Raw genomic sequence first — 18,338 nt, 5'->3', positions numbered from 1 at the left:
GAGCCCAGTGCGACGCCCATGGGGCAGATGCCACCGAGGCTGGGAACTGAGGAGGCCCGGATGACGGAGGGCTCGCGCCAGACTCGAGGGCCAATTCCAGCGGCTGGGAAGCAGCACAGCAAGGGTCCCCAGATGGGCAGCAGCCTCACCCAAGAACCTGTGACTGCAAATTCTCGGCCCCCAAGCCTACTGACCAGAAACTCAGGGGTATGGCTGGCAATCTCTGTTGTCACAAGCCCTCCAGGGGGTTCTGAACTGCTGGTGGGAGGGAAAGAAGGCAATGGGAGAGACTTGTTATCCTCAGTTTACGTGATGGGGAAACTGAGGTCTGAAGAGCTGAGGCAGTTTACTCAGGGCACACCGGGGAACAGAGCTGGGCACTGCAGCCCTAGCCCACCCTGTGGCCAGCTGTTTGGGTCAAATCTCAGCGCTGACATTTGATGGGCCCTTGGACTTTGGACAAGTCACTAACTTTTCCTCCTCCATAAGCAGGGGCAGTAGTGCCCCTATGTGTTGTCATGAGCAACAGATACGTGGGAACTGGGCACAGGCTCTGTGAGCTGCTTCCATCCCAAGTCGCTGCCATCACACGTGGAGTCCTGTGATACAACAGGGCACAGAGAAGAGCGAGGACTGCAGAGGAGATGTGGACTGTGTTAAAAATGACAGCAGGCTGGTGCCAGCACCGGATTACTACCCCCGCCAGGGTGCCGACTCGCCGACTTTTAACTATTACTCTGGACCCCTGCCACAGGAAAGTCCCTGCCACCTGAGCTCTCCCATCCGAGCTGTCCCTCGTGAATGGCACGTCTCCCTGTCATCTCCTCTCAAGCACGCCTCTTCCTCGGAAAAGGCTTCCCTAACCTAAGGCTGTCACAGCCCAGGATGAAAGTGCTCTTGGCTGGGACAGGCACTTGAGTTGCTACACAAAGAACTAGTGCCGCCAGTGTACCACTCCCTGTGCCAAGCTCCACACGGAACACTGAGGAAAGAAGGCCATTGGTGCTCACTGTCAGCCTACTGCACATTCCAGTGGCCCCTAACAATGCTTCCAGACACGACCCCTCCCTCAAAGAGTTTACAACTTGGTCTAGGCCCTGGCTCCACCCTAGAGTACCAAGGGGCTGCAGGGGCGGCTGATTAGGACAAACACATGAGGTGACGGGTGGAGCTGAGCTATAGGGCCCCACAAGGGACTTTGCTCCCCTAACCTTGTGCCCTGTGTGTCAACACCAAGCAAGGCTGATCCCACAAGGACACCTCCCCAATAGTGTACTGAGTCCCCACACTATGCACCCACTCTGATCTGCTGATGAATCTACCAGCCTGCAGAGCTGGTGTCCCTAGTAATGGGGCTGGGCTGCACGCAGGGCTAACAGGCTGCCAGCAATCAAAGAGGTTTGTCCGCAGGCTCTGATCCACTCACCTCCACTCTACCTGCACTGTCCAAGGCTGCCTGGAGACAGAGGCCACACGGGGACCCACCAGGTGGGCACCAGGGCCCTCGCCCCACATTCTCAGGCAGCACAGGATGCATAAGGTGGCAGCGACAATGACCTGCCTTGCAATGAGGCCAGAAGCCACTTCTTGGCACCCAGACGGGGCAAGTGCGGTGTCTGAACCCCGTCAACACTGCTCACCGAGGGAATGTGGCAGACAAACGCCGCCTCCCTGCCCGTCAGGGCTGAGTTACCCACAACATAGGGTTCCTCTAGAGAGCTCATAAAGCAGCTGATGTGGCGCAGCAGGCTCAACGCTCAATAAGCCCTCCATCTCACTCCAGTCGGACGCCAGCATATTCATCCTGAATTATCCATTCAAAGGCCAAATCAATCCCAGCAAGTACTGGGGCTCCCCTCGCACACAGTCCTGCTGCCAAGAGAGCCCAGGAAAGGAGGGTCCCCAGGCAGCGCCGTGACGCCAGGGGTTGGGGACGGGGAGAGGCGGCTGAGACACACCCTCCACCTCACCCAAGGGCAAGGGCCCAGAGGGAACCAGTTTGAGGCGCTTGTCCCCTCCAGACACTGTAGTATGAAGGCAGAGTGAGGAATCCGCAGAAGAGAGGCCGCAGATGGCGGGTGAGGACCCTGTATGGGCCCCTGCACTGGAAGGCTCTCCTCTTTCCCTACTCTGACCTACTCACTTATAAAGAGGCTAGAGAGTTGGTTACAGAAAGAGAAAGACCCGGGCTTGAATCCAGCTCTGCAACTTAAAGACTGTGAGTCCTTGGGCAAGTGACAACCTCTCTAAGCCTCAGTGTCCCCATCTGTAAAGTGAGCTTAATATCTACCTCCTTCAGAGGGAGCTGTGAGGATAAAGTGTGCGAGACACGCAAAGCCCTTAGAGCACCACCAGGCCCATGGAAGGGTGGCCGGGAGGAGAAGGTGGGCAACGTCTCTCCTGAGCCTGAGGGCCCGCTACAGGAGCTGGGGATCTCCAGAGCAAAGCAGAGCAGACGCAGGGGCGGGCCTCTCTTCAGACCCTGGACAGCCGTCACATGAAGGAGGACAGGCTGGCTCCAGGGAGTTCTAGGCAGACCAGGATGGACGGGGAGTGGCAGCAGGAGGCAGACAGCCCCTCAGTAGGCTGCTGGTGGACCACCTGGTGAGGCCGGGCCTGGCCAGCACCTGCACCACCTGTTGGCAGACAGCTATGTCGAAGGGATTCCTGGTCAGGCTGGGAGCTGCCACCAGGGACCCTGGGCCTCACTCGCCTGGAAGGTGGAAATGACCCTTGGAAGAGCAATGTGTGAAGCCACATCAAATATTTATGTGTTGGGCACAGTGGGCTTGGGACACCTAGGGCATCATTCCTGTCCCCAAGCTGCTTCTCGTCTGGTTGGGAAAGCATGAGTCAATGACAACAATAACAGTTAGCATCTATTCGTGCCAAGCACAGTTTGAAATGCCTGAAATCAACTAACTTATTTAATCCTCACCACAGTCCTAGGAGTATACAGTGTGATCATCACCCCCATTTTCCAGATGAGTAAACTGAGGCAGAGAGAGGTTAAGTAGTCAGTGATATAGTCCACACTTACTGAAGAAGCAATGGAGGGCTTAAGATAGGAGGTAAGTCTTTCTGTCAGCTCTTGACCAAGGGTTTGGACACCCAGGAAAGCTGTCCCCTGACAACCTGTTATGCTAGAGGAAGCACTTAAAGACAAATGGCTCAATAAAAACAACGTCTGCCATTTGTACAGCAGTTTGGTTTTTAAACCTGTTTCATAAGCTCCCTGTGAAGCTGGCCGGGCAAGGATGACCATCCCCATTTCCAGGGGAAGAAAACGAGGCTCAGAGAGGCTAAGGGACTTGTCTATGGTTACACAGCTAATAAGTGGTAGAGTTGGGATTAGAACCAGACCTTGTGCCTCCCCTCCCAGTGCTTGATGCACTGTGCCCAGCGGGGGAGAGGAGGAAAGGGGAGGCACCCAAGTGAGGGGACCTTCAGAGAGATCCTCGCACTAAGGATCAACTTTCCTGGGCGTGCAAACCCTTTCTTGGTCAAGGGCTGACAAAAAAGACTGGATCTCCTATTCCAGGCTAAGCTGTAGTTGGACAGTCAGGCTCACAGGTCCCCTGAGCCACATAAAAACAGTCGGGGCAAGGGGAGAAATAACAAGTTCAAAGTCGGCTCTGCCTCCCAGTGTCTTCCCAACCAGCTGGAGGGTTTCAGCTCCTGTAAATCACACCTGCGGCTGGTTCCCAGGGAGCCCGTGTTCCGGCTGGCTGCAAGCTCAGCACATCCTCACCTGACGACATAGCTAAGCCAGACTCATCTGCCAACTCCCAGTCCCCCTAAGTGGGTGCCTGCTGCCTGACCACAGCACAGCTGGCCGAGGCCCCCACCTCCTTAACTGCTGGCCACTGGTGAAGGCTGTGGGCCCAGGAGCAAGTCACCTGGTTAATCTCATACTCATCCCTTTTCCTCAGCCATTTTTCAGCAGTAGTTCCAACCCTGCACAGTACGTCCAGCAAGGACTAGCATCTTCTGAGTAGCGCAGGAAAGCGAGGCCCAGACAGGGAAATTGACTTGCCCAAGCTCACACAGCTGCCTGGGAGCAGAGCCAGGCCTGGGATCCAGACTCCAGCCCCACTCCTGGGCCTGTGCTCCCAGACAAGCTGTTCTTGCCACTCTTCCTCCTCAGGAGCAGCCGGCCCTTCAGCCAGCACCTCTCCAATCTGCATCCCTGGTCACTGAGACCATCTCCTGGGTGACAGACTGAGGAAAGGCCCACACAATCCTGGGAGGCAGCACAGTGGGGTTGTAAGAGTCTGGACATTGGAGATTGAACTCTTGGGATTAAAATCCTGACTTAGCTGTGGGAGCTTGGGCAGCTTGCTTGACCTCTCTGAACCTGTAACATGGGGAACATGACAGAACAGACTCCCATCATTACTGCTAAGGATTTAATGAGATTGTGCAGGTAACTAGTAAAATGCAAGTACTAAATAATTACTATTATTATTTTTGTTTTTAACCACAACAGCCTATGTCTGTCATCCAAGACACAACACAAATTGCTTGCCCCACTGCTGGTCGGCCTTCTAAAACGCCTCTCCCACGGCTTCAGCCTTCAAAACCCAGCCACCCGATGCCAGCTCCAATACGAAGCCTCTTCATCCCCGTGCCCAGAACGAACTGCCCCACTCTTGGCATCGGCAGCACTCCCAGCTCACGCCTCCCTCTTGCCTGGGGTGGGCTGGGCCTCCACCATTGCTCCTCTTCTCCACTCCAAACTGGGGTCCTGAAAAGCAATGACCCACATACAGAATCCCAAAGTTGTGGTTAGGTGAAGAGGGTCTGGGGTCAGGCAGCACTCGGTTCAAGTCCAACTTCCATCCTACACAAGATGTGTGACCCTGTGCAAGTTGCTCACCCTTTCTGAGCCTCTGCCTCCTCATCCGTAAATTGGGGGTTATAAGGCCCGCTTTCTCGGGGTGCTATAAGGGTTCCATGAAGCACTGTGTATGAAGAGCTTACCTGGACAGGTGAGTGCCTGATGGAAGATAGCCGCCACTTCCCAGTTATCTTGAATGTGTGAGTCCCCACCCCACCCCCCAGCACAGCCTGGCACAGGTGTGCAGTGCAGGCCATTAACAGCCCGCCCGCACGACAGGTGGCACATCATCGTTATCATTAGTGTTATTATGGCTGCGTCCAAAACACCTGCCCCACCTCCCCAACTGTGGTGAGGGGCAGTCCACAGCTGGGGCTGCCACAGGCTCCACCTCTGCCCAAGAAGGAGCCTCTTGGGAGTGGCTGTGGCCCAAAGGACCCCCAAGAGGGCACAAATCTGACCTATCACCTCCTCTGAGGGCCTATGCTGCCGTGGAGAGTGATAGAGGAGGCCAGGCCACGGAAGCTCCCAGGCCCTGTCAGGGGTCCTGCGAGTCATACCCCCTCCCAGAAGGAGCAGTAAAGTCCCTGCTCCGGGAGGACACTAAGAACCCAGGGCCCCAGGCCCCTTGGTCCCGGCATCTGATCATCTGCACAGATCCGGGGTCACCTCCCTCCTCTAAAACCATGCCCCCCACACCCCCAAGCCGAAGCCACAGCCCCAGGAAGCCTTGAGCTGTCCTTACTGCCCTCCCTAAGCTCCACCCCCAGACCGCGGGAGCTGTGAGCACCTCGAGCCCTTTCTCCAAGCTTTAAGTCCCAAGCTCGCAGCCCAGCAACCCAGGAGGACGCCCTGCTGCCCCAGGCCGGAGGCACTGCGCGCGGCATGCGCGGAGCCCCGAATTCCGGGGGCAGCTGGTGTGAAGTCAGGGTAGCCTTCACCTGGAATCCAACAGTAATCCACGGGGACCCTTGGGCAAGCAGCCCCTCTCGGGCCTCAGTTTCTCCATCTGTGAAGTGGGAGTGTTTGACTAAGATAATGGTCATCAAATTGTCCTACAGGAGGCCCCAGGTGTCACCACAAGTCCTCTGAAGATCTGTCCCGTGGGGGGTAAAAGTGAAGATGGGGAAGAGAGGCCGTTGCAGCCCCCACTGCCTACTCTGACCTCAGCTTCGACCACAGGTGACTATTCTCCTCAGCTCTGACTATTGTCTAACGCATTCTATTGCTGTTTTGTTTTTGTACTGTTATGAGCTACCAGGCTACGCTGCCTCTGGACAGGCGGTTGGCAGAAAAGCCCAGCCACGCTCGGAGCACACGCCCCGCTGATGTTCGGGACCCACTGCACGCCTCACGCCCACTCCCTCCAGCCCTGCCATTCCTGCCACTTTGCCACCAGCCCTTCCTTGCCAAGGAACTGCTCCGACCCCCCCGTCCCCAGGTCAGTCCTAAGGGACCCTCTGGTAAGAAAAAAATCATTCTCACCCTGTGGTTCTCCATCCTTTCCTGAGAGATGATTTCTTCCCTTTCAGAGACAACGGGAGAGGGGCACAGGGCAGGAGGGACAGCCCCTTCCAGGACCACTCCCAGGAAAGGCCCGAACCCCTCTCAGACTGCCCTCTCACCCACCCTCTCCACGTCTGCTCCAGAGCCCCAGGCCCAGATGCTCACTAGCCCTGAGTGTCTGCCTGCCCACACAGCTGGCCATTCGTGTCAGGCCACCCACATCTCCCACTGCGCCCATGGGGGCCGCCCCGTGGGGAGCTGTCTGCGGGCTCGTGGGCACACAGCTCCTCCGTCTGCTGAGACCGCTGACGCAGGGTCAGCCCACCTGAAAACTGCTCTCCCTGGTCCAGACGAAGCAGCTGGGTATTGATGGAGTTTGCGGAGAATTAATCAGGACCGACTGGCAGCGGTGCCAGCGCTGCCCGGGCCCCATCCATCCTAATGAATCCTGAGCGCCGCTTTAATGCTCCTGACAGGACTAATTTAGTCGTGCAGGTGATTAGCGTGGGCATTATCACCTGCCTTGTGGCTCAAGATGCTTTGGGGGTCCTGGGGGTCCACTTGGGGAAGTGGGCTCCACGTGCACCAACTGCAGCCACACATAGAGGGACCGGGAGCCAAAGAGAGGGGGTCGGCAAGATATTCAACATCCGCTTGTCCTTGCTTCGTCCCTTCGTTCTCTACTCACTCAACCAGCACGGGCTGAGGCCCGTTTGCACCGGGCACTGTGCTTGGCACAGAGGACACATGGGCTCAGCTCACTCCGCCGTAAAATGGAGATGACGACGCCTCTGTCTGAGATCCTGTGAGGTCCACAGGAGGCCACACATTTAAAATGCTTCACAGAGGTCCTGGCAGGAGGCTGGCCATCCACAAATGCTAACGAGTATGATCACTCTGCAGTCTTACATTACACATAAAGACTAAAATTATAATTAATTGTAACGCCAATATTAATAAAAGTAATAAGTAAAAATGAATGGCAACGGGGAGTTACACACAAACAACCAGGACAGAACTCGCCGAGCGCGTCCGTGAGGTGAGCACAGAGCAGAGAGAGGTGGGGGCAGGGAGGCTGCGGCCGGCAGGGCAGGCGACCTCGGAGCTACGCCTTGGACGACGAGCAGGCATCTACCAGGCAGGTACGGGGCAAGGGCCGGCCGGGGCGCAGGTGCGGTGGTGACACAGCACAGGGTGTCGGGGCTGAGCAGGTGACCATGGCAGGACAGCAGGGTGTGTGTGGGGTGGGGTGACAGGCCGTGGTCAGGCATCCTCATGCCTTCCTCTAGGCACTTGGAGGCTCTGGTTGGAGGTGTGGGAATTGGGACAGAAGGAGTGGCCTGGGTGCCCAGCCCCCAGGGACACCAGCCCCTGAGACCTGAGGTACGAGAATTAGGTGGCCGCTGAGGGACATGGGCTCCATGCCCCTCTCAGAGCCCCTCAGTCAGCGTGATGCCTCCAAGCCAGACTTCGTGCTGCTGCTCTGTGTCCCTCCCTGGGAGCCAGCCAGGGCTCAGCGCCCCCAGGGCCCCCAGCAAATATGCCACACACAAGCCCGGCAGGCAGCTGGGGTGATAAAACTTCGACCCCTGGCAGGATGCGGGTTGCCATTCACAAGCACAGGCACGTCCGGCGTCTGTGCCATCTGGGGGGACATGCTCTCCTGGGCCCACTCTCTGGGCAGCCATCCCTGTCGTTACCCACACCTCGATCCTGACACCCTTCGTGGGGAGCGTCTGACCCGAGACTCCAGGAGGGATGGCGAGCAGGCATGGAGCCAGCCCCAGCCTCTGCCTTTGAAGATCCCCCCACGTGCTCACAAACTCCAGACCTCACTCCTTCCCCAAGGCACCCCGAGCCCCAGGCACACGGCTGAGCCCAGGGGATGCAGAGATGGCCCAGGCCACCTGAAAGCATTCACAGGGCAAAAGAGAGACAGATGAGCAACCGAGAACAAGAACACCGCGACTGGGATTAACAGAGAGGGAAAAAGGTGAAGGAAAGAGCACTTGGATCCTGCCTAGAGAAACCCAGGAAGGCTACATGGAGGTGGCGGCATCTGAACTGACTTGACTGACCAACAGAGGCTTATCACGTTCTAGGCAGCAGGAGCAGCAACAGCAAAGGCTGAGAGGTCAGAAATCACCTTTCACACTCAAGGAACTGCAAGGAGATGGTGTGGCCAGAGTGGCGTGAGTCAGGGAGGGGAGGACGTGAGGCGTGAGAGGTGGCAGGGCCTGGACTGCAAATAGCCTTTATGCCGTCTAAGAACGCTGGCTTTCGTTCCAAGAGGGACGGAGGGGCCTGAGCAGATCTCGTGACAGGCTCTGTCTCAGGTTGAAAGGGCCCCTTGACCACTCAGCTGCTGGGGTGAGAAAAGGCTGCTGCAGGACAAGGGAACCAGGGAGGCCACCAAGACCATTCGGAGGCTGCTGGGGGAGTCCAGTCTTGGCCCCTGGTGGAAGGAGTGGAGGAGTGAGAAGTAAAGAGATTCTGGAAATATTCTGAAGAGAGAGCCAACAGGATTTCCTGATGAATTGGATGTGAGGTGAGGGGGAGAGGGAAGAGGCAGGCGGGCCCCAAGTTTCTGACGGGAAGGATGGAGTTGCACTCTTCTGAGATGCTGAGAGGGGACGGCTGCCCTGGAAGCAGGCATCTGGGGGAAGGTCAGGGGTTCAGCTTTGGAGACGCTCAGGCTGAGAGCCCCGTAGACGCCCAGGTGGAAAGGCGGGTGCAGAGGTGGACGTATGAGCTGGAGGCTCCTCTGCGAGGAGGCCCAAGCAGAAGGCGGAAATCTCAGAGCTGTCAGCCCATAGAGGGGACCTAAAGCCGTGAGACTAGAGGAGAGGTCCAGGGAGTGAGAACTTAGGAAGAGACACAGGAGCTGGGCCCGGGGCCCTCCCACGCTGAGAGGTCCAGGAGACACAGGAGACAGAGAAGGAAGCTCTGCCCGAGAGGCGACGTCCTGAAGGAGACGAAGACCGGCTGCTGAAAGATCACAAGGTCTGAGAATTAAGGACTGGCTTCGGCCACATGGGGGTCATTGGTGATCTTGAGATGAGCAAGAACAGGAGAGCGTCTGGAGTGGATTCAGGAGGGCAGCTGGAGACAGCACCCTCGAAGAGGTGTCCCTCATCCTGAAGGTGCCATGTGGCCGTTCACTGCTGGCAGCCAGGGCCAACCAGCCTGACCAGGCACTGCCCTTGATCTGCCCTTGTTCTGCCCGCCCAGGCCAGGCTCTGCTGCCAGAGACTGATGTTCACGTCTGGAGCGAGACACACAGAGACCAGGGGACCCTGAATGTTAACAGACTGGGGGAAGGCAGGGCTACTTAATGACTTCATTTTGCTTCTGTCTTCAGGTGGGAGACGGTCTTCAAAAAGAACATCACGCAGAGGGAATTGGAAGCTGGGATGGGCGAGGAGATAGTACCAGAATGTGTAGCCTCCAAGGGATTTCAGATGGCCGAGCTGTGCCCTCCCGTTCAGCTCCCAGTGAATGAGAGGCCCCGTCTCAGCCCCGGAGAGCACACACAGAAACCACCTGCTGAGAGAGCCTACAGCCAAGCTCCAGCTCCGAGTCTCAAAGGAATTCAAAAACGAATTAATTAAAACACTTAGGACACTGTCTCAAGCACTCAGTAAACACTGTTATTGCAATAATACATATCATACGTATATACTGTATGTCATATCCTATGTTATAGCATTATTATTGTTCTGCAAGCCTCTAGTGGTCAGAATTAAGCTCAAGGGGTAGGAGTTCCAGGCACAGGTTTTCATACTAATAACAGGAAGGGTTTTTTGTTCGTGGAACTGTCCACAGCACAGAAATGAGCTGCCTTGTAAAATCACGAGCTCTCCATCACCGGGCGTCCAAGCGGAGGCCAGACAATCAGCCCGGAGCGGGACATTTGGTCTGCCCACAGCTCTGACCGCCTCCTCTGGTGAGCTGACACTCAGAACGGCGTGGGATCTGCCTCCAGCCATTGGCACTGACCACCCCACTGAGCCCAGCTCACCTATGTGCTTATATGTCCCCCTGCAACCCTGTGGCTGGCAGGACAGCCGAGCAGCCATCCCTGGGCCACACACAGGCTCTCCCTTCAGTGAGGTCACATGTTCCAGGAGTAGAGCCTTTGGAGGTAATGGTATTGTACGTAAACATCCCAATGATCCAGAGAGGGGACTATCCCATCCCCATTCCGCAGATTAGAACACTGAGATTCAGAGAGCAAAGGGCTAGTGAGAGCCCAGCCTCAAAGTCAAGTCTCTAGGCCACCCCATTCCACATGGCAGGCAAAGGGCCAGCCCCTGCACAAGCCATTTCAACCCTCATCCTCACCCTGGCCACTGCTGCCAGAGGTTTGCACCCTGCCATGTCCACATGAATCCACATCGAACCTCTGAATGGCCGAGGGCCACGTAGGTGACAGCAGTCAGCGGAGGTCTCCAGGCCTGTGTTATCTGAGGGCCTGGAGACATCTACCCAAACCAAAGCTCACTGAGCCCATCTTTGCAATGCCCTCTCACTGGTGAGACATGGAGGTAGAGGCCCAGAGAGGGGCGGCACTGTGCCCAATGCCACACAGCAAGGAATAGAAACTGGGCTAATGACTTTCAGGCCAGAGCTGTGCTGCCCCATCCTGGCGCAAAAGGAAGAAAGGAGGCCAGGAGGGTATAGGCCAGCTCAGAAAGATGAGCAGAGCTGTCTTCCAGCTCACTGAGCCCTCTATCCTCCCTACGGCCCCCTAGAGCCAGGGATTAATCCCCACTGCAAGGGACAGACACCCCCACTCTGACTTGGCTGAGTCCTGGAGTTGCTCCTGGAAGCCGATCGATGCTGCTGTTTGCAGAAGACGATCAAGAGCCAGAGCCAGAGGCGGAGCAGGGCCTCCTGGAGGGCTCACGAGGCATCCAGCCCAGGGCCTGTCACTCTCAGCACTGGCCAAGCAATACCCCCCCACCGCCCTTCCCTGCATCACACCCTCTGAGGACCCCACACTCAGGGCCAAGCAGGGCAATGCAGTGTCACTGATGGGGTGGCAGAGCCGGCACTGCTCACCTGGGGCCTTCACCTCTCCCCGCCAGCAGCTCTGGTCAGTTAGTGGCTGGCCACACCTCTGCCTTGATGGCCCACGTGTCCCAAATATATTCCCTCCACCACAAAGGCATCTCGGGAGGATGAGGTTAAAACAGACACTTATAAAAATCGGCCACAGGAACGAGTGTGTGGAGGACCAGGAAGGGGCTCTCTCAGGGCTCTGCTCAAGTGCCACCACTGCCCCAATACCTCCTGCTTCCTCCCCTCGGCCCTGCCCCCAGAGGGACGGCCCCTCCTCCTTCAATCCCCCTTGGGACTTAACCAGACATCTGGCTCAGCCCTATTACTCAGGACGCTGATTTCTTTATCCCTGTCTGCAAGAACACTCCAGAGAGGCAGCCACCTCCTTCCTGGACGGCCCTTCAAACACCCAGATCCCCAAACCCCAAATTCCGCCTCACAATGCTGACCCGTGGGGGCTGCTAGCACCAAAGGAGGGGTCACTTTCCACAGGGGCCCCCACAATTCCTAGAAATAAAACGCTCTGGGCCATGGGGGCAATCCCCACAACAGTCAGAAACATGCCCGCTGTGCCCAGCACCCACCTGCAGAACAGCTTCCCCCAGGGGCAGTGGAAGGAAAGACCTCTTCAGGGGCTGCTCACCCACCCCACAAGCAGCAGGGACAGCCCAGGGCCGCCGAAGGCTCCCTGCTGCAAGCAGAGGCTTTCTTGGACGAATTTTGCATCTACTCTACCACGCACCTACCTTTGGTTTTATATAAAAGGGTGTTTGAAATTACCTATTAGTTAAATATCTTAACACCCCTCCGCTCTCCAAGCCATCCGCTTCATTTCTAAGTACAAGCAGTGCTCCAGAGAGACGTACCACACCGGCCCCTGATGCACACTGCCTCTGGTGCACAGCCCCGCCCTCGCAGCCACACAGCAGGCAGACCTGAGTTTAAGCCCCTGATTAGAGGCATTTCCCCAAAATGACCCTGATGAGAATGAGAGGACAGAGGAGGGAGCGTTGGAGGGGGTGAGTGGGACCCTTCCAGGCACTGTTGTTTGCAGCCACGCTCACAGGCACGAAGGCCTTCCCACCAGCACAGCCGCACGACAGGTCGTTCAATTCAACCCCCATTTCCTGAGAAGCTTTGGGGTCCCTAGAGCCGAGCTAAGACCATGGGGCCACGTGCACAGATCTCCAGCTACAGGTATAGGAGCCCAGCCCTCAGAAGGGGGCTCATGAAGACAGACCTGGGTGACAGGGTGACCAGCTGGGGGCGAGGGGCGGGCACCAGGAACCTCATGATCACCTCCTAAATAGTTTTTTCTAATGACAAAAACAGGTATAATCAATGCAGTAAACTCAGTAATCGCAGAAAAGTACAAAAGGCTACAAAACAAACTCTCCAACAGCCTCCATCTTCAAATATCCCAAGGAAGACGAACGAGACGTTTTGTAGGACAAACCTAGGGCGGAAGTGAAAGTCAAGCAACTGCAGCTCAGTGTGGCTCTGACACTTAGAACTCCCCTCTGTTTGAATGGGCCACCATAGGAAGTACAGAGTGCCCCATCCCTGGAGGCAACCAAGCAGAGGCCACGTGAACAGCCATCAGGGGTGCCATGGAAGGGGCTCAATAATGGGTGGAAGCTGATCTCAGTCTCTAAGACCCCCTTCACTTGTGGGAAAGGAGCTCACCCCATGCCACCCAGCATGCCCACTAGCCCCTGGGCCAACTCACCCACGGGCGTGTCCTCACTGATCAGCAGGTATGTGTCAAAGAAGTGGTTGGTGAAGAAGGGCAGTCGGTTCACCTGGCCTGGAAGTCAGAGAACAAGAGCATCAGTCAAGTTCATGCATTCTGCAAGAAGACACAGAGTAGGGGCTGCAGTGGGCACTGAATCTGTGTCCAGTGCCATGGCCACTTTCCTAGGACCCCAGCAGGTCATTGTCCTGCCTCGAGGCAAAGGGGTAATAATGCCAGTAGGCAGCAGACAGCTGTCAGGCCGTATGGTCAGCAAGGCCACCAGCTATACGTGGCTGTTGAGTCCTGGTCCACACTGAGACATGCTGAAGTGTAAAATACACACAGGACTTTGACGACTGTATGAAAAGTGGCTGTGAAATCTCTCTTTAATCTCTTATATTGATTACATGTTGAAATAATAACATGGTTGGATATATTGGGCTAAGAAAAGACATTATTTAAAATGAATTTCACCTGTTTCTTTCCTAATGCGGCTCCTAGAAACTCTTAAATCTCACGTGTGGCTCACACTGCATTTCTAGCAGGCAGCCTGGCTCCACATGGAATGTGACCTCAGCAATGACAGGAGCTGCCTGGTTTGCTGACCGCTGCAACCCTGGTGCCAGATCAGGGCCTGGCTTAGGAAGCCCGTAGTAGGTATTTGCTGTGTGAAGGAATGGCCAGCTGAGCCTGTAGCATAAATAACAATAATAATAATAACAGCTGCCATCTATGGAACCCTTCTCCCAACCAGGCACTCAGACCACCTCCATCAACCCTCACGGGACGGCGGGTGCCCTCATATCCCCATTTTACTGTTGAGGAAAAGGAGGCTGGGGGGATGAGTGGTCACTTGCCCAGGGTCACACAGTTGGTAAGTGGCACTGCCATACTGGAAGCTGGACGATGAAGCCTGTACTGCTCTGTGATGCCTTGGGTAGGGCAGGTCTGCAAGCGGCCAAGGTGATACCCACAAGGGCTGACGAATTTCAGGTCTACAAAGAGCCCCCAATACCACGAGTTCCCCCACATGAAGCCTCCCCGAGCCTGGCTGCGCCTGCCCCCTGAGCCCCCTGCAGTGGCCTTCAGTAGTGTGGTATAAGTATATTTGGTCTTTGTCCCGTTCTGGCACAGAGCTCCAAAAAACCTTGGAATGTTCCAAGTCATCAGTGTCTTTTGCTATTCATAAGGAGCCCCTTTTGACCACATCTGATTCTATGCCAATGAGGTGACTTAGGGTGGGCCTCTAGACAGCCTCAGGATGGGGCTGGTCACCAGAAAGACCAGGTGACCGCATCCACGTGCTGAGGGGGTGGCGCACCTGGAGAGGGCATGGACGCTCTGAACCCCTCTCCCCAGCCCTCACCCTGTGCTCCTCTTCCATCTGGCTGGTCCTGAGTTGTAGCTTTTATATTAAACCAACAAATGTAAGTGAAGGGTTTCCCTGGGTTCTGTGAGTCATTCTAGCTGGTCGAACCCGAGGAAGGGGCCGTGGGAACCTCCATTTATAGCCGGTTGGTCAGAAGTACAGGTGCCCTGCGACTCACCACGGGCCTCTGAAGCAGGGCAGACTTGTAAGGACTGAACCCTTAAATCTGTGGAATCTGACACTAACTTCAGGTAGCTAGTGTCAGAATTGAATTGACCTGTTGGACATCCAGTGGACGTCCAGGAATTTGGAGAACAGGTTGCTGGTGTTGGAAAACACCCCAGAAGTAGGCAGGTGAGGGCACTTCTCCCTCGGCCCCTGCCAACAACCAGGGGGTGGCTGGGCCGACTCATGTGGAGCCCGTTGTCGTGCAGCACACACATAAGTGGCTCCTGCTGGGTCCTCCAGGAGCATGAATGTGGGCAGGGCGCCACCCTCCCTTCTCTCATTTCTGCTGACCTGGGGCTCCCTCTGAGCGGTGCCGGCCTCCGGAACACAGAGCCCAGCTCCCAGAGGGTGACAAAGCTGGAGTCAAGGAGGGGCACTTCCCCTCCCGCCTGAACGCCTCCTAGCGGGGAGGGGGCAGAACTAGCGGCATATCCACCCCTGCCCCACTCTGCTCAGGCAGCCAGGCCGGTGCCATTTCTCATTCTGACCTCATTCTCACTTCCTGACCAAGACCACTGCCCACTGCCTTCATTTGCCAAATTCCTACTCATCCTTCAAGTTTTATCTTAGTTGTCCCATGTTCTAGGAAGCCCTCCCTGACCTTCGTGACTATGCATATGCACCCGCACACACCGCTCCACCCTCTCACGTCAGGAACCAGAGTCCCGCACACACAACAGCCTCAGAAGGGGCCTGGTAGTCCAGGGCCTCACTTTGTTTGGAACCTTCCTGCGCTTCTTTGTAGCTAGATGACCTTTCCATGCCTCAGTTTACTCATGTGTAAAACAGAGATAATAACAGGACTTGCTTCATGGCTTTCCTGAGGATTAAATGAGATTACATACATAAAGCGCTTAGCGCTATGCCTGGCACCTTGCAAACGCTGGATAAATGGTAGCTATTATCAATATTGGTATTAATAACAGTGTCGCCTGCTCAGCCAGAGGGGAGTGCTTTTGACCCCCACTGGGGCCTTTGGGCTTCAGGACGGAAAGCAGGCTGAGCCCAGATACCAGGCTCAGGGGTGCCCAAAGAATGCAGCATGGGCCCCGCTGCTGGGGGAGTGAAACAGCGAGGAAAAAAAATCGCCTGCAGCAGCGTCGTTCACTTTTAAATTTTATTTTGCAGGACCTGCCACTCATCAGCCACAGAGCGCTCTGCACGGGCAGATGGGCAGAGCCTCAGGGACACATCGCCTGCTACATACCAAGCAGGACCCGTGTTCTGGGAAAAGGCCCACCACCCTCAGAGGCCCTGTGGCCTTGGGCTGCCAGTGAGGGCACCTGGGGACTGGGATGGGGGTGGGGAAAGGGACATGTGGATAGGTTACTTGTTCCCTTAAGACACTTGGAAGGCACGAAGGCTGTGTCCCCTGGAAGCAAAAACCACTGCCTCAGGAGCTTGGAGGCCTCCAGCCAAGCAGGAACAGAGTGGACGTACAAGGGAGGGGACAATGGGAGACTTCTGTGAAGGAAGGGGAGTCCCAGCTTCCCATGCCCATGACCCACCCCTTGTCCATGCCCCCCCACACACATACACGTGTGCACAGACACACGCGCGCACTCACTCCCTAAGTCTGCACCTCTGTCCGCTCTGCCCTGGACACCTTCTCCCCGTCCCCGGCCCACTCACACTGATCGTGAAGCAAGCTTTTAACCACCACAGGCCTGAGGGCAGAATGCAGCATTGGAGCTGCTCCTGCCAGCGGCAGGAGCAGGGAAGGAAAGAACTCTGGATGGGGACAGGAGCCTTGGCCGAGCTGGAGGAGTGCAGCGTCTGCACTGGGAAAGAGCAGGACACAGGTGCGGCTATGTGGGGAGCGCAGGCCAGGAAGCACAAACCTTATGTGGAATCCTGGGATGGGGGACGCCTCTAAGGGCTTGAACGTTGACGAGTGGCAGAGTCTGGGCTGGAACCAGCTGAGCCTGAATCCAGCCCAGCCCACCTCCCCAGGGCTCCGGGAGACGACCGGGTGCTGAAGGCACAGTGGCTCTCACTGAGAGCCCCATCAGGTAGAGCCCCAAATCCCCCCGCCCCCCACCTATGACAAGGAAGGGGCACTGGACAGGGAGTACAGAGCTGCGTCCAGGAGTCAAGGTCTCGCATCCTCTGCCTCTCCCTGCTGCATGACCTTGGGCAAATCTCTCTCCCTCTCTGGCCTCTTTTTCCCAGCCTCAGGATGGGGACAAAAAGCCCTCACTGCCCTCCTGCCCGGCCTCCCTGCCAGAAGGGTCCTATGCACAGTGTCACTGTTTTGTGGGCTGCAGTGTGGCCCACGGGAGCCCCAGACTGACAGCTGACGTCAGGCAGGGAAGCTGGCTGCCCACAGTCAGGGCCCTCATGCCAGGTGCCTGGGGACTGCCTGCAGGACCCAGCAGGACGCTCAGGGGCAGGCCTGCGCAGGACCACACCTCCTGCCCTCCCAAAAAGCCCACAGACAGAACACGAGAAATGCCAGGGAGCACACTGAGGCCACAGAGGAGAAGGACAGGAAGCTTCAGCAGAGAGACAGGCCGACAGGCGGGTTGACACCTAGGGGGTTTGTCCCTGAGCCTGACCCATCTCTGACTGCCAGTGATGGGGGGAGAGATCAGCTGAGGCATGGGGTCAGATGGAACAGAGTGGGGAGGGGCCATGAGGTATGGTCTGGGGTACCAGGGAAGGGCTGGGGTCAGGGACAGACATCAGAAGGGCAGGGTGGGAAGATGGTGCCCTTCATTCTCTAGGGTCAGCCACGACCCCATCATGCCAAAGGAACAACTTTGGCCACCTTTGTCAGGGACCAGAAAGAGGGGACTGTGCCCCAGCAATGAGAGAGAGCCGGGCCCTCACATATACATGCAAAGCAGGCTAGCCCACAGGCAGGCTGGTTTTGCCACAGCATTGCTGGGTGGCCTTGGGCAACTTGTTTAACTTCTCTGTTTTCTGGGCTCCATTTTCTCCCCCTAGAGAAAGATAAGGTTGATAATAAAAGAACAACACTTATTTAGCACCTAATATGTGCCAGGCACTATTCTAAGTGCTTGATACGCATATTAACTCATCTGATCATCTGACAACTTAGAAGGAAAGTCCTATCTCCTTCCTACTTTAGAGACAAGGAAGCTGAAGCAAGGGAGGCTAAGAAACTTGCCTGAGGAACCCCTTGGAGACACTGGGGGGACCCCAGGAGTCCGGGCTCTACGTGCCCTGCTTGGGACACATAAACCATCTTCCATCTGCGGAGCTCAAGGGGAGACTGCCACCTCTACTGCGGAGGCAGCGAGCTCCTCGCACCTGCTTTATTTTTACATCTGTATTTCTTTGTAACAGAGGGCAGAAGGTGTAAGTGTCCAAGGTCATCGAGTCCCTGGGGAGGCTGAGGAGTGTCCTGACTTCCACCGTCCAGCAAACCCAAAGGGTCAGAGCTGGTGTCAGGTGCCCCCCACTGAGGCCTCCCTGAATGGGGCAGAGAGGGGCAGGCGGGGGCGGGATCCTGACAACCGCCCCCACGGAGGCTCAGAGACCCCTACTGAGGCCCAGCCAGGCCCTGCTATGTACGACCTTGGGCCAGATGCTTCTCCAGGCCTCAGTTTCTCCCTTGCAAAGTGGGCCGG

General features: G+C 56.5%; 1 protein-coding gene across 1 annotated transcript in view; it reads right to left on the bottom strand.

The window, feature by feature from the left end:
• LOC139074484 (cadherin-23-like) overlaps window positions 1–18,338 on the bottom strand; it is a 316,069-nt gene that overhangs the window by 257,830 nt on the left and 39,901 nt on the right. Inside the window, exon 3 of the mRNA XM_070565310.1 lies at window positions 13,140–13,217. Within this exon, the coding sequence (XP_070421411.1) occupies window positions 13,140–13,217 (78 nt within the window). The remainder of the gene's footprint in view (window positions 1–13,139; window positions 13,218–18,338) is intronic.

The sequence above is a fragment of the Equus przewalskii genome, chromosome 1 (genome assembly GCF_037783145.1).
Source record: "Equus przewalskii isolate Varuska chromosome 1, EquPr2, whole genome shotgun sequence".
Taxonomy (NCBI): Eukaryota; Metazoa; Chordata; class Mammalia; order Perissodactyla; family Equidae; genus Equus; species Equus przewalskii.
This window is presented reverse-complemented; position numbering and strand designations above follow the sequence as displayed.